Source organism: Marmota flaviventris, chromosome 1 (assembly GCF_047511675.1).
Source record: "Marmota flaviventris isolate mMarFla1 chromosome 1, mMarFla1.hap1, whole genome shotgun sequence".
Classification (NCBI taxonomy): domain Eukaryota; kingdom Metazoa; phylum Chordata; class Mammalia; order Rodentia; family Sciuridae; genus Marmota; species Marmota flaviventris.
This window is the reverse complement of record NC_092498.1, coordinates 218,755,591-218,768,696: the sequence shown is the minus strand read 5'-3', so window position 1 is coordinate 218,768,696 and position 13,106 is coordinate 218,755,591. Positions and strand designations below refer to the sequence as shown.

Sequence of the window (13,106 nt, the reverse complement as noted above, 5' to 3'; positions counted from 1 at the left end):
AGTCACCCGTGATGACGTCAGTCTGCGGGAGGACCCTGCACCATGTTGTGGACATGGGCGCTGTGGGATCGGTGTCTGTGGGGACCTGGGATCCACTTCCTGAGGGCACTGGGGGCTGACCTGCAGGCAGGCTGCGGTGGCACTGCGTCCCAAAACCCAAAGAGAGTCCGGAATCAGTGGTCCAAGCCCACCAGCAGCGTGCTCAGGGAAAAGTGGTCGTAGAAAGAAAGGTCGTGGCTTTACACCTGTTCAGTGGCCAAGGAGCACCTGGGAAGGTGGGAAAGACCTGAGGTCTGCACGTGGACGTGGCGGCCAAGGGGTTGCCACGCGTCACTGTGGAATGGCGGACAGAGGGTGGGTGCCTGGAGTCAGGCGCAGGGTCGGGGTGCCTCGGTCAGGGGTAGCAGCTGGCCGTGTGCGGTGTGTGCATGCAGCGGGTCTCCTTACGAGCTCAGTTCTGCGGGGTACGCTTTTATGCGATCACCCAGTGTTTGGGGGGGAATAAAATAGGGGATAAACAAGTGCAGAATTCAAGTTATGCTCAGAATCAACGTGTCACCTGCCAGCTGTGTTGGTGCAAACCTGAGCTCTAGAAAGAGCAGAGCCCTGGTCCTTGTGCGGAAGGAAAGGGGTATCCCCGCAGTCCCGGCCGTGTGTCCTGCAGGGGGACGGAGCCATAGAGCACACTGCCGCTTTATTTATGATTTCATCTTAGCCGTGCGGTGGGGATTATTTGGGCTGGGGCTTGTCTTGGAGGACTAATCGTGACTATTTTTAACAGCGACTCTGGTTGGTATGGTATGTCCTTGCTCAGTTACCTACGGTTTCTGTACGTCTGGGGTTCAGGACTCAAGAGATCATGTTCACTGCATCTGAGTTTCTTTTCAAACCATCTGAATTTTGAAAATCACCAAGGCCTGGGGGTTATCCCTGTCTGGGGCTTGGAACTCTGGGAATGTTTTGTTCTGTTCTGTGACCACTGGGCTTTCTGGAAACTTAATTTTATTTTAAGGGGGTGCTGGAGAGGGGACCCGAGGCCTTGCCCGTGCTAAGCATGTGCTGTTCCTCGGAGCCGCCCCGGCTTGCTGGCCACAGCGGTCTGTCTTAAACTGCTGAAGGACTTAAGGCGGATCTGTGCAATTGCCAAGACTCCTGGTCGCGGGCCAGGCTGACTGGCTGTCCTGATGGCCTGGAGCCGAGTGTAGGGTGGGTTTTCTGGAGGGCCGGGGTCTCTGGGAGCTCTGGACTGGCCAGGGTGTGGGCCACAAGGCCTGGCTGGCTGCCTGACCCTGGCCTGAGGCTTTTCCTGCTTGGGCATATCTGAGGGGGGGATCGTGGCCTGCCCCTCGCCCCCGACTCCAGGCTGCGAGGAGCCAGCCCCCTCCCCACAGCTGACTCCAGGGTGTGGGCTCCGGGCTCCGCCTCCTCTCCTTGGGGGCTTTATGTCTTTCTCTCCCCCACCTGCAGGTCCCGAAGGCTGTAACCTGTTTATCTACCACCTCCCCCAGGAGTTTGGAGACACGGAGCTGACCCAGATGTTCCTGCCCTTCGGCAATATCATCTCCTCCAAGGTGTTTATGGATCGGGCCACCAACCAGAGCAAGTGTTTCGGTAAGTAGCTGCCCTGGAGCAGGGCAGGCCTGGGCCAAAGGAAGCACATTCACAATCAGAGGGTGCACTCATTAGGCACCACCGTGTGCCAGGCAGTTTCCTTATATCCTTTCAAAGGCCCACTCAGTCAACACAGACCTATTGTGTGCATGTATTATGTGCACCTACTGTGTGCCAGGACTGTGCTGGGCACTGACATGCAGCACCAGGAGGTCAGCAGAAGTCCCTCCCCAAGGGGTCTCCCAGCTCCTAGGTTCTACCCACCTGTGGCACAAGCATCCCAGGGGACGTGGCAGGAGCTGCCCTAGAAGGAGGCATCGTCTCAGTTTATGGAGGGAGGAAAGAGAATCTCAGAATGGGCCAGGAACAGGACTGAGGTCACACAGGAAGGAAGAGACCCCCCAGTGCCCGAACCCGTCCCCACTCCAACCTCCAGGGAGAGATGCTGGAGGCATGCGCACGTTGGCTGGCTCGCATCTCCTCAGGGTCACTGTCCCGCTGAGCCTCGGTCTCCCAAACTAGACAGCGGGTGGGCAGGCGTGGCCAGAGCAGGGAGACCTCAGACCTGCCCCAGCTCCAAGCCACTCCTAGCTCTTCCCGGGCCCTGGCAGGCGGGCAGGACCCACACAACCTGGCCTGTGAGGGCCAGGAGGAGGGCGGGAGGCTGGGGGGTGGCCTGGAGGTGCCAGGCGGAGGGAGCTGGGCTGGTGGACACTGAAGGAGTGTGCTGGAGTGGTTCTGGTGGCCTTGGCCCGGGGCAAAGGACTGACAGACAGGACTGGGAGGGAGGGGAGGGGAGGGGAGGGGAGGGGAGAATCTGGGACACAGCCCGCCCCCGGAAATGTCCTGGGCACAGAGGTCTCACAGGAGCAGGGTGGCTTCCAGGGCTGAGAGGGAGGCAGATGCTCCAGGGAGAAGGAAGAACGTGGCCCTTGGGACCCCCTGTCTCCCTTGCCAGATGGGAAGTTCCAGCAGATTGGACCCCAGGTCAGGAGTGAGCTCCCCGTCCACAGAGGACCGCGAGTCCAGAGACTTCAGCACGAAGCCGGGGTGGCCGCCGTGTGTCCTCTGGCAGGCCTGCCTGCCCGTGCGAGCACAGGCCGCGCCCCAGGACTCCTCGAGGGCAGAGGCCGTGGTGCCCACGTCACAGCCCGCCCCGTCTCCACAGGCTTCGTGAGCTTTGACAACCCGGCCAGCGCGCAGACCGCCATCCAGGCCATGAACGGCTTCCAGATCGGCACGAAGAGGCTCAAGGTGCAGCTGAAGCGGCCCAAAGACCCCGGACACCCCTACTGACCCTGCCCTCGGCCGCCCCAGGCTGTGGGCCTGGCCCAGGTGAGCCGCCAGGCGGCCCCACGCCCCGCCCTGTCTTGTCCACACCCTCCTCCCCTCGCTTATTCTCCAAACCCTCCCCCTGGGGATGCTGCAGGAGGCTACGGGAAGCCCCCAGGGTGGGTTGGCAGGGACAGAGCTGGACGAAGATGCCCCCCGTGACCCTGTGGTCAGGGTGGATCAGAGGGGGGGGGGGGTGGGGAGGTGGGGAGAAAGCAGGGCCCCAGGCCGGCTGGGAAGGCTTCCCGGAGGAGGCCTTGAAGGATGAGTACAAGGTCACAGGAAGCAGGTTTGGTCCGTGGCAGGGGTGGGGGAGGGGCTTTGTCCTGTCCTGTGTGTCCCTTCTCCCTGCTGGAGAGCTCTGAACCCCAGGAAAAAGTGTCAAGTGCGCACCCCAGACCCTGGTCCCTGAGGTGGGGGCTTCACGATATCCAGCTCCGCTGGGAACCAGGGCTGGAGCGCAGGAGGTGGGGACAGTGCCTGGAGGCCCCTGTCCCCTCCCCACCAGCCGCGACCGGGCCCAGCTCCTCTAGTATCACATGCACCCAGTAGAGAAGGCGGACGGGGTACACCGCCAACCATCGTGCAGAAAACCCCAACAAAACCCCCAAAGCTTGTTTTGCATAGAACAGACAAACTCATCCTCTCGGGGATGGAACAGTCAGCCCAGGGTCAGCACAGTGGGCTCCCAGGACAGGACCCAGCCAGGGGCCTGCTGGGTCTTTCTGAAGCCAAGCCCAGAACCCGCCACCTCAAAAGCTCTGGATAGTTTGTTTTGACTCTTCTTCTTTTTGATCACCCTCGCCGTCATCGTGAAGAACCTCACTGGGTCTGGTACAAAGTAGGAGCTCAGCTAGAGCCTGTCAGTGTGTTTTAGAATCTGGGGCGCAGCACAGAGTGGGGGGACCCTACCTGCACAGTCACGCCCTGCGGGAAAGTGCCTTTGGGGACCGCCAACCGGAGGCCACAACAAAGGCCACACTGCCGTCCACTCACTTTCCGCTCTCAGCTGGCAACCCTCACTGAGCACCTACTATGTGCTAGGCACTGTCACCAGCGTCTGGGGACTCAGCCACCAATGAACGAGAACCTGGGGGGCAGAGACGGGAAGAAGCTGGCTTCTGGACTGTAAATGGCTTGGAGTGGGGAAGGGGTCAGAAAAGGAACGCCCTTGTCCCATTTGTCCCCAGAACCAGGGGCTGTGCTCTCTGGACAATATGGGCCTCGGGTTCCCGGCCCCTTCCTGGTGGGGACGAACGGGGGTGGCGTCCTCTGCTGTGCCCCAGGACTGCTCCTGGATGCCCTCCCCCCAGCTGAGGGGCCTCCCACCCCATGAGGCTCCCCTCCCAGCCGACCCAGGCCTTCCCGTAACTTGCGCCTGTGTTGGGTCACCGGCCCTCCCTCCCCTCTGCCCTTACCCTGTCCCCAAAATGTGAAACCCTTCTGAAGGCCACAGTGAGGGGCCTTCTGCTCTGTCCTGGGTGGGGGTCTCCTGGGCTGGGAGCCAAGGGCTCACCTGCTGCCCCCGACTTCAGGACCTTCCCCGCCCACGGGACCCCCTTGGTGGCTTCCCAGAAGGAAGTCACTGCTTTCCCTATATATATATATATATATATATATATATATATATGCGTATATATAGAGAGCTCTAGACAGTATATATATATATTTTTGAGTATAGATCATGGGGCCAAACTTTTCGACTTCCTTCCATCCAAGAGGGTGACCCTGAGCCGGTCACTCCACAGGGACGGAGGAGGGGCCGAGGCTGGCTGGGCGGCCAGGTGCCCGTCCACCCACAGCTGGAACACCAGGCCAGGAATGCGCCAACAGAAATACCTCCGGGACTGTGGGCCCCCACCACCCCGATCCCCGCAGGCCTCTGGGCCCCGCCAGCTGGAGCGTCCTGCCCGGGCAGCTGCTCTCCAGAGCCCCACCCTGTCCCCCTCCCAGGGGCCTGCCTTCCTGTGGCACAAAGAGACCCTCTGGCCTCCCTGCCCTCCCTGCGCCCACCCCTCAGTCATAGCCTTACTGTGTGACCAATAGCCCTTAGCTTTGCGCCGGGGCAGCCAGGGCTGGGGGAGGCCCCGTCCCTCACTGCCCCCCCAAGGGCAGGCCGCCATCGTCCCTGCCTGTGAATCACCAGCCTCGAATTTAAGGTCTTGTAACCAAGATCGCCAAGCGTGTTGGACAAGCCCAACCTGGACTGCCCAAGCACCCCTTTATCAGAGACCGTGACCTTGATAGTGACCTTCATACCTCGACAGATTTTTTTTCTTTTTTTTTTCCTTTTTCTTTCTTTTCTTTCTTTTTTTTTTTCTGTCTTTTTGAGCAGGTACAAAGAAGAGAAAAAAAATGGGGGGAAATCCAATGATAACAGATGTTTGTTTCTAGCGGGGGTCGGGGGTCTGGGGACGCTCCTGTACAGCCTCCGGCCGCCACGCCCCGTCCAAGCACAGAGGCGAGTCCGTCTGGACGTCCAGCCGGGCCTCTTGCCACATGAGGCTCCGGATGACTTAAGCTCAAAAACAAAAAGAATTTTTAAAAAGAAAAGAGACACAGCATTCCCTTCTGTTTCTACCAAAATGTGTGACTGACCTCGGGGGGTGGGGACCACAGCAAAAAGAAAAAGAAAAAAAAAAAAAAAAAACTCCTGCAAACTCGTCCGGTTTCCAGAGTTTGGTGATGTTGCGAGCCACTCCTGTGCGTGCCTGTGTCCTGTCCCCCACGTGTGCAGTGGGTGCCACGCAGCCTCGCGGGGCCCGGCACCCGCCCCGCGGGCCTGCCTGGGAGTGTGTGCGGTGCCCTGTGCTGTCCTCTAGTCCATGTTTACTGGCTGTAAATACCATTTTTATACTCCACGTCGAGACCTGCGTGATTTGTACGATGTACTTTATTTCTGCTACAAGTAATTTCATGAAGTTTCAACCTGCAGACTGACTTACACACACACACACACACACACTCACACGCAAGAGCAAAGGAGAGGGCTCGGAGGGAATTTGGGTTGACTTGGTTTGGATTTTGTGTCAAAGCCGATTTCCCGTGCCTGGAGAGGGTCCTTGTCACTGTTGAGGTGTTCAGGTGACAAGCGTCTTCATGTCCAAACACCTCTCTTTGGTCTGAGAAAAACTAAAAATTTATTTAATAAAAGTTTTACTTGCTAAAGATCCGCCTCTCGCCTTACTCTCCCTCCTGTGGGTGAAGAATTGTGGGGGAACTTTCTGGCTCCGCAGGACGGGTCCAGACCGGGAAGGGCTTCGTGTTAACCGGGTTCAGGTGGTGGGAACACCAGGGACAGTGACTGTGGAGGGGAGGGTCAGCGGACCAAGATGGCCCTGTCATCAATAAACACCTACTGTGTGCCATATCCTGACCCTGCCCCCTGAGGCCAAAGTCCAGGAGGAAGGTGGACAGAGACCAGAAAGCAGCCACCCAAATTCAAAAGGCCATTCCAGATCCTGCTGAGGGTCGGAATCTAAGTGTCGTGGGCGAGCCTGGGCCTTGTCCTGGGGGCGAGGGGCCGTGGAAGGCCTTGGGGGGCATGCTGAGAGTCTGGCGTAGCCAGGATGCCGGGGAGCCGCTGGCGGGGCGTCAGCTGGCCGCTGGAAAAGGTTTGGAGGACACTATCCTCCCAAGCACCAATTATGCACCTACTGTTTGCCAGGCATCGTTTCTGGCCTGCATTGTCCAACAGCAGCCACTGGCCAGCGTGGATATTTAAATGCAGGTGGCAGCAGACCTTCTCTTCCTTATTACCCGGAGCCCCCTTTCAGGGGCTCAGTCACCCCGTGTCCTCATTGCAGAGAGCACAACCGGCAACCCTGGTCCGAGGTGTAGGGGATTAACTCATTTAACCTGCCACGACCCCTGGAGAAATGTCCTGCTAATAATATTAGTACACAGGGGTCCAGAGAGGGCGTGTAAGTCCCCATCTTCCATGTTGAGGACGTGCACCCTTGTTATGGTGGGAAGCTGGTGTCCCCCAGAGGCTCGTGGGTGAGACAGTGAAGAGGTTTTGAGGAGAAATGATTGGGCCGCAGCCTTCACCTGATCAGTGAATTGATCCCTGATGGATCAACTGGGCGGTGGCTGGGGGCGGCTGGGGTGCGGCTGTGGGTGTGGGTTTTGTATCTGGACAGTGGAGTCTCTCCCTCTGCTCCCTGATCACGTGTGAGCTGCCTCCCTCGCCACCCTCTCCCGCCATGATGCGCTGCCTCACCTCGAGCCCCCGGGAATGAGCCGGCCTTCCATGGACTGAGACCTCTGAAACCGTGAGCCTCAGATAAACCTTCCCTCCTCGAATATTGTTCTTGTGGGTCCTTTGGGTCACAGGCAGGGGAAAAGCCAATTAGAACAACCCTCCCAACACAGCCTCTGAGTGGGTTCACAACGTGAGCAAGGCTGCCACTGTCCCCACAGGATGCGGGGGAAGACCCCACCAGGCCCAGGTTCAGGAACCCCAGGGGACATGGGAACCGTCTGGCGACTTGGGAATCAACTAGTCAGCAGTGAAGAGCCCGCTTCACCCCAAAGGAGCCAAGACCTCACCCGAGAAAGCAGCCCCAACCAGCCACCGCAGGCTGGTGACATCTTTCCTGGCTAAAGGCAGAGCTAATTCAAAGGGGAAATTTTCATGTGTCCTTCTGGGGGACAGGCTACATGGCACAACACAGGCCAGCTAGCTGTCACTGTGTCACAGGTCACCCCTGCAAATCTAACAGCTTAAAACAGCACACATTCATTGTCTGACCCTCACCCTTTTGTGGGTCAGGAGTCCCAGGAGGGCTCAGCCAAGTGACTTGGGGCCTCTCAGGTCACCCAAGACCTCCTCACCTGCAGGTGCCTGGGACTGGGACAGCTGCTGCCCAGCTGCCTCCCGCATACGGCTGTGGGCAGAGGGCAGGCGCCTCATCACCAGGAGGCTCCACGGTGCTGCTTGGGCTTCCCCACCACATGGCAGCCTTCTCCCCCCACAGTGGGGGGTTTGAGGAGAAAGGATGCCAGCCACGGAAACTGAGGTGGGCAGGGTGTTTCGCCTGGAGGGGGTCAGAGGCCACCGGAGCCACACACCAGGGAGACCTCACCTGGGACAGGAACCTCTGTGTACCCTCGGCTTCTGGGACAGAGGCACAGGTGGCACACCTGGGGCAGCCGGGGACTTTAACCCTTGGTGTGTCCAGATTCCCTGTTTGCACTGAAGGTCTGTGGAGCAGGGAATGGGAGGGAGGCGGGCAGCGGGCAAGGGCTGGTTCCACCCAGACCCAAGAGCCTCGGGGTCTCCTCGCAATGGCCGTGGCAACTTGGGACCTAGTTCACAGGTGGGGGCGACAGAGAATGGAGGGCTCAGGCTGCAGAGCTGGCCCGCTGGTCCTCAGGCAGGCCAGAGCAGCGCTGGAGGGCGGTGGCACTGACCTCCACCCCGGAGCCCAGCTGCCCCAGCCGCCCCAGCCCGTCACATGCACCAAAGGCACAGCGCTCACGTCCAGACCAGGCAGTTCCCGGTTCGAGTCCGATTTGACGCTTGGCAGCAGCTTGGACAAGCAGCGAAGTCGTCTGAGCTGTTTCCCTCTGGAAACGAGGCGAACCGGGTTGACACGAAGCCCTCCCCGGTCTGGACCCGTCCTGCGGAGCCCGGAAGTTCCTTCAAAATTCACTCTCCCGAGGCTTCGCCCGGACCACCAGCAGGGGGCAGCAGAGACCTACGCGGCGTCCAGAGCGGCATCTGTGCCGAGGGCCAGCGCCGCGGGTGACTCTGCCTGGCTTCTGTCCCGGGTGGCAAAAGCTACCTCGTCCAAACTTTTTTGCGCATCCCCTGAAGCCTACAGCGTGGGCGCCGCGTCCCCACCCGTTGCGCCCGTCCTTTCCCTCCCGCGGCCAGGAGCCCTTCGCTTCCCCCCTGCGGCTCCTAGATGCTGGACCATAACAGACGGAGTGGCCTTCCAGGCACAGGGACGACCTCGGCCAACAGGTAGGCATTTCCTAGGCCCTGGTTCGCCTTTGGGCTGCACAGAGCCTGGAAGCCGGGCACGCGGGGGCCGGAGTAAGAAACAGCACGGGAGGCCCGGCCTCCAGATCTGCTGAGCGACCTGGTCTTTGTACCCTTGGACCTTCCTGCCTGGTTCCCGTCTGTAGGACGGGGCTCGTGACAGTGCACGTCCAGAATTAGGGCAGATCACAAGGAACGCCGCGAATAACAGCCTTAAATATTATAGGGTAAAAATAGGGCCTCCTCGCGTCAGAAGTGAATTCTGGGACATTACTCCTACTGAACTCAAGTGTCAGTACGCATTCATTAACCACCGACCGTGCGCTAGGGCTCTTGTAGGTCCTGCAGGGAACAAAATGTACAAAACCCCCTGACCACGCCCCTGACCACGCCCCCAGCGCCAGGCCTGCGCGCCCCGCCTCCAGACCCCTCCCTGCCCCACCCGGACATGATCTACATATTCATGAGCCGTCAGCCAATCCACAGCCTGAACCCTTCAGAGCCCCGGTGACGGTGATGCCAGGAGTGACGCCTAAAGCGATTCTTAAAGGCGCAGTAACTTCTCAAACAGGAGGCTGGACAGGAGTCTCCGGATTCTCGGTGGCCTCAGCTTGCACAGCTCCAAGAGGCGGGTTGGGGTACAGGCACGGAAACCAGCGCAGAGCAATGACGCTTGAACAGTTTTGCCATCCTGGGTGCGATCCAGGGATGCGAGTCGAGCCGCGCTGCCCCGGCAGGCACTTTGCCCCAGCCTGGACTTCAGCACCGGGGGTCCCGGACAGCTCCGAGCCCTGGACAGAGGGACCCGTGCGGTGCGGGCGGGCGGGTGGGTGGGTGGGAGTGGAGGGAGCTTTCCAGTCTTGCTTCCCTTAGAAGCCAGTCCACGGGGGTGGCAGGCCTGGTCTTTCTAGGTCCGATGTTCCCCCTTCATCACCGTGTCACAGGAGTTCAGTCGCCAATCCGTGAACCCACCCGACTTCTCAGAGTAGGCGCTTCTCAGGACATCAGTGCTAGGCCGACCCCTGGACCCTCCTCCTCCTCGGTCAGCTCCAGCTGAGCTCTTCACCCTCATTACGCCCGGTCCTGCCCAGCTCACCTGCACAGCCGGCTCCACTGTCCTGCTCTCCACCCCCAGCGGAACCTATCACAGGCCTCAGGTAAGCATGACTGCGCGTCCATCCCCCAACGACCTGAGTTCCCCAAGGGCAGGAGGGGGGTCTGTTTTGGGTCCTGTTATGTCCCTAGTGCTCAGTGCACAGACTGACATACAGTAGGTGCCCAGTAAAAGTCTGACAAACGAATAAATGAGGGGGTGAATGAAGGTCACCGCGCACAGCATTGGCTTCGGGACGTCTGATGACCCACTGGCTCTCACAACAAAATCTGCAAAGGGCACATCATGGAGCCCCTGTGCAGATGGGGAGACAAGACCCAAACACGGGAGCAACTTGCCCCGCTGGACAGACCCAGCAGCCGTCACAGAGCTGAGTCCCTACCAGAGGAGTCCCCAGGGGGAGGAGGCTCCTGCGCAGGGCTGTAGAGGGTGGGGGTGGGGGTCAAGGGTCAGAGGAGGCCTTCCACGCAGCAGGCAGGGCCGGAGCCGGGGTGAGGCCTGTGGCCAAGCCCTTGCCCAGGACGGTACCATGCTGCGACGTGCGAGGGTCCCAACAGCTCGACGCCCTCACCAGCGCTCGGCATTGCCGGGTCTTAAGTTTTACTTTAGCCATTCAGACACACGCGTGTGATGTCGCGCTGTGGATCCTCCTCCCTGCTGGGGACACACTGCCCCTCTCCTGGGAGTTCCGTCTGCTCCCTTGGCTCACCTGGTCACCTTACCTGGCTCGCTCCTCCCTCGTGAGTCTCGGGTTAGCTGTGGTCTCACTCTGTCGACGGCCTCTTTCACAGGGCGGAATTCCTGATCTTGACAGAGCCTGGTCCATCACGTTCTTCTTTCACGGGCTGAGACTTTTCCCCTGTAACGTTCCGTGGTTTGTCTGTCTTTAGGTCTGCGATCCATTTCCAGGTGGCCGTCGGTGTGAGGCGTGGCTGGCCAGGCCTGCGAGTTGAAGCCCTCCGCCCTCCTTGATTCACTGGCCACTGCAGGGGCATCTGCTGGCCGTGCCTGTTCCCGACTCGGTTCTGTCCATCCTTTGGTCCCTGCCACATTGTCTAGATTAAGAGCTGACGGAAGGCAGACAGGAAGCCTCCTGGGCAGGCCACAGCCGCTGGGCCGCTCTCCCACTGGGCCCTGAAAGCTGCCGGCTGTGGAGGGCAAGTGCGCGGCCACACTGCGTCCCAGTGACACTGTGCTCACAGAGACAGGCAGGGGCCACGTTTGCAGGCCCCCGCTGACCCTGCCCCGGCATGCACAGGGGCCAGGCTCTTGGTCTGCGTTACTGGGGGTCAGCGTGGAATAAGGGAGGGTGACTCTTCCCATTTTGTTCTTTTTTCTGGTTCTGGGGTGGAACTCAGGCCCAACACGTGCTGAGCGAGCACTCTCCGCGGAGCTGAGCCTTTAATCAGAGTTGCATTGAATTCATGGGTCAGTTTGGGGAGAAGTTGACAGCTCAGCATGTTGATTCCCTCAACCTTGAACCCTGCATCAGTCAGCTTTCTGTTACTGTAACAAGTACCCGAAAAAAAGCAGCTCATAAAGAGAAAAGGTTTATTTTCACTGTGGTCTTGGATATTTCCATCCCGTGGTCAGCCGGCCTGTGGCTTTGGCCTGTGGTGAGGCAGCCCATCCTGGAGGAGCACGCGGGGAGCACTCGGGGGAGCAGACCAGGACACAAAAGAGAGAGGAAGAGACAGGGTCCACGATCCCCTTAAGGGCCTTGCCTCCTGAAGGCTCCATCCCTCCCAAAACCGCCACCTGGGGCCCAGGCCTCCAGTACACGGGCCTTTGGGGACACTCAAGATCCAAACCATGGAGCTTGCTGGTCACGAACTCCCTCAGTTCCCTTTCCTCAGCGTTTCCACCGCTTCCCAGGTGTGGGCTTCGGTGGAGCCGCCCGCTCAGCACAGGACCCTCTCCATCGCCTGCTGTCCGCACGGCTGCTCCCTCTGTCCCCGCACCCCCTGCTTGTTTTTGGTTTTTTAACCCCTCTTCTGCCTTCAAGAACGTCCATCGGGCTGCGCGTGCAGCTGGGTGCTAGAGCCCTGCCCGTTCCCCGGCTCCCCAACAATCATAACAAGTTTCTGCTTTGTGGCCCGGCCCAGGGCACGGCCCTCCCAGCTCCCGGCGCGGGTCCGCCCGGGCTCTGGGGCTCCTCGCTCAACACCCCTCTGATGCCACTGTCCCTCCACAGAGAAAGAGGCAGCGGCCGGCTCTGCAGCTCTGCGCAGTGGGGGCTGAGCAGGCTCCCGCACCTTGCTCTCGGCGGCCGGTTAGACCTTCTCCTGAAGCCCATTTGAGTCCTTTTAACAAATGGCTGGGCTGGAAGGAAAGCGTCCATGACCCGTGGACGCAGATGAACGAGGTGGCGCGGTGTGGGCAGGAGAGCCCAGAGAGGTTGCGGGGAAATGGAGGCACGCAGCGGGCAGAGGCCTGAGGACCTGGCCCCTCTGCTCTGGGTATTGGGGGACAGGAAGTGGGGTGGGGTGGGAGCCCCCACAAGCGCCCTGGCCCCGCTGTGGGCAGGTTCGGTCACTGGGCGAGGCCTCGTGGGCCCCTTCCCTGGCGTGGACAAGTGGCCGAGCAGTGACGGGCTCTGCTCCCGTCTCTCCAGCATCTCTCCTCCGTCCTGCGGCCCCCCGCCCGCCCTGCTCCAAGGCCACCTCCACTTCTGCTCCCCCCAAGGCCCGGCTCTGACCCGCGCCGGCTGAAGGCCTCCCTCCAACCGCACATCTGTGGGTAATTGCCTCCTGCGACCACAAGGTACCGAGGCAAATTATAGCTACGGGCAGGGCCTCCACGTGGGCGAGCGGAGGCCGCCGGCGGGGCGTGGCCAGCCGAGGCCCCGCCCCGCGCCCCGCCCCCCTCCCCACCGCTGACCGGACCCGGTCTTGGTGGGGATCAGCGGGAACCGCCCGGTTTGCAAAAGCTCGAGGCGGCTGCTTCCCTCCTCCTCGCCCCCTCAGAGGGTCGCCCCAGGCGCAGGGGGCAGCAGCGACGGACAGAAACCCCCTGCCCGCAGCCCGTCCACCAGGGGAAACCCAGGGGCCTGCTGAGGAG

General features: G+C 60.5%; 1 protein-coding gene and 2 long non-coding RNA genes across 15 annotated transcripts in view; 2 read left to right on the top strand and 1 right to left on the bottom strand.

Annotated features, from left to right (window-relative positions):
• Nucleotides 1–3,096, top strand: part of Celf5 (CUGBP Elav-like family member 5) — a 32,724-nt gene extending 29,628 nt beyond the window's left edge. For 5 of the 12 annotated variants that reach the window (XM_027952526.3, XM_027952529.3, XM_027952524.3 and 2 more), the window contains 2 exons: nucleotides 1,468–1,551; nucleotides 2,780–3,096. In XM_027952526.3, coding sequence (XP_027808327.2) covers nucleotides 1,468–1,551; nucleotides 2,780–2,907 — 212 coding nt within the window. In that variant the 3' untranslated portion in view covers nucleotides 2,908–3,096. Of the gene's footprint in view, nucleotides 1–1,467; nucleotides 1,612–2,779 lie in introns of all 12 variants that reach the window. The other 7 variants (XM_027952515.2, XM_027952531.2, XM_027952522.3 and 4 more) reach the window with 2 other exon arrangements.
• Nucleotides 3,097–5,795: 2,699 nt separating this feature from the next.
• Nucleotides 5,796–8,553, bottom strand: LOC139702582 (uncharacterized). Of its 2 annotated transcripts, none has more exons than XR_011705198.1 (3): nucleotides 8,427–8,553; nucleotides 7,166–8,253; nucleotides 5,796–6,075 (listed from the first exon to the last, which is right to left on the bottom strand). It is a non-coding gene; the product is annotated as an uncharacterized lncRNA (long non-coding RNA). The 2 variants fall into 2 exon arrangements; XR_011705199.1 differs by having other exon boundaries at nucleotides 8,435–8,553.
• A 135-nt stretch (nucleotides 8,554–8,688) lies between these two features.
• On the top strand, nucleotides 8,689–11,606 carry LOC114106001 (uncharacterized). The gene is made up of 3 exons (XR_003585126.2): nucleotides 8,689–8,914; nucleotides 9,877–10,089; nucleotides 10,937–11,606. It is a non-coding gene; the product is annotated as an uncharacterized lncRNA (long non-coding RNA).
• Nucleotides 11,607–13,106: the final 1,500 nt, after the last annotated feature.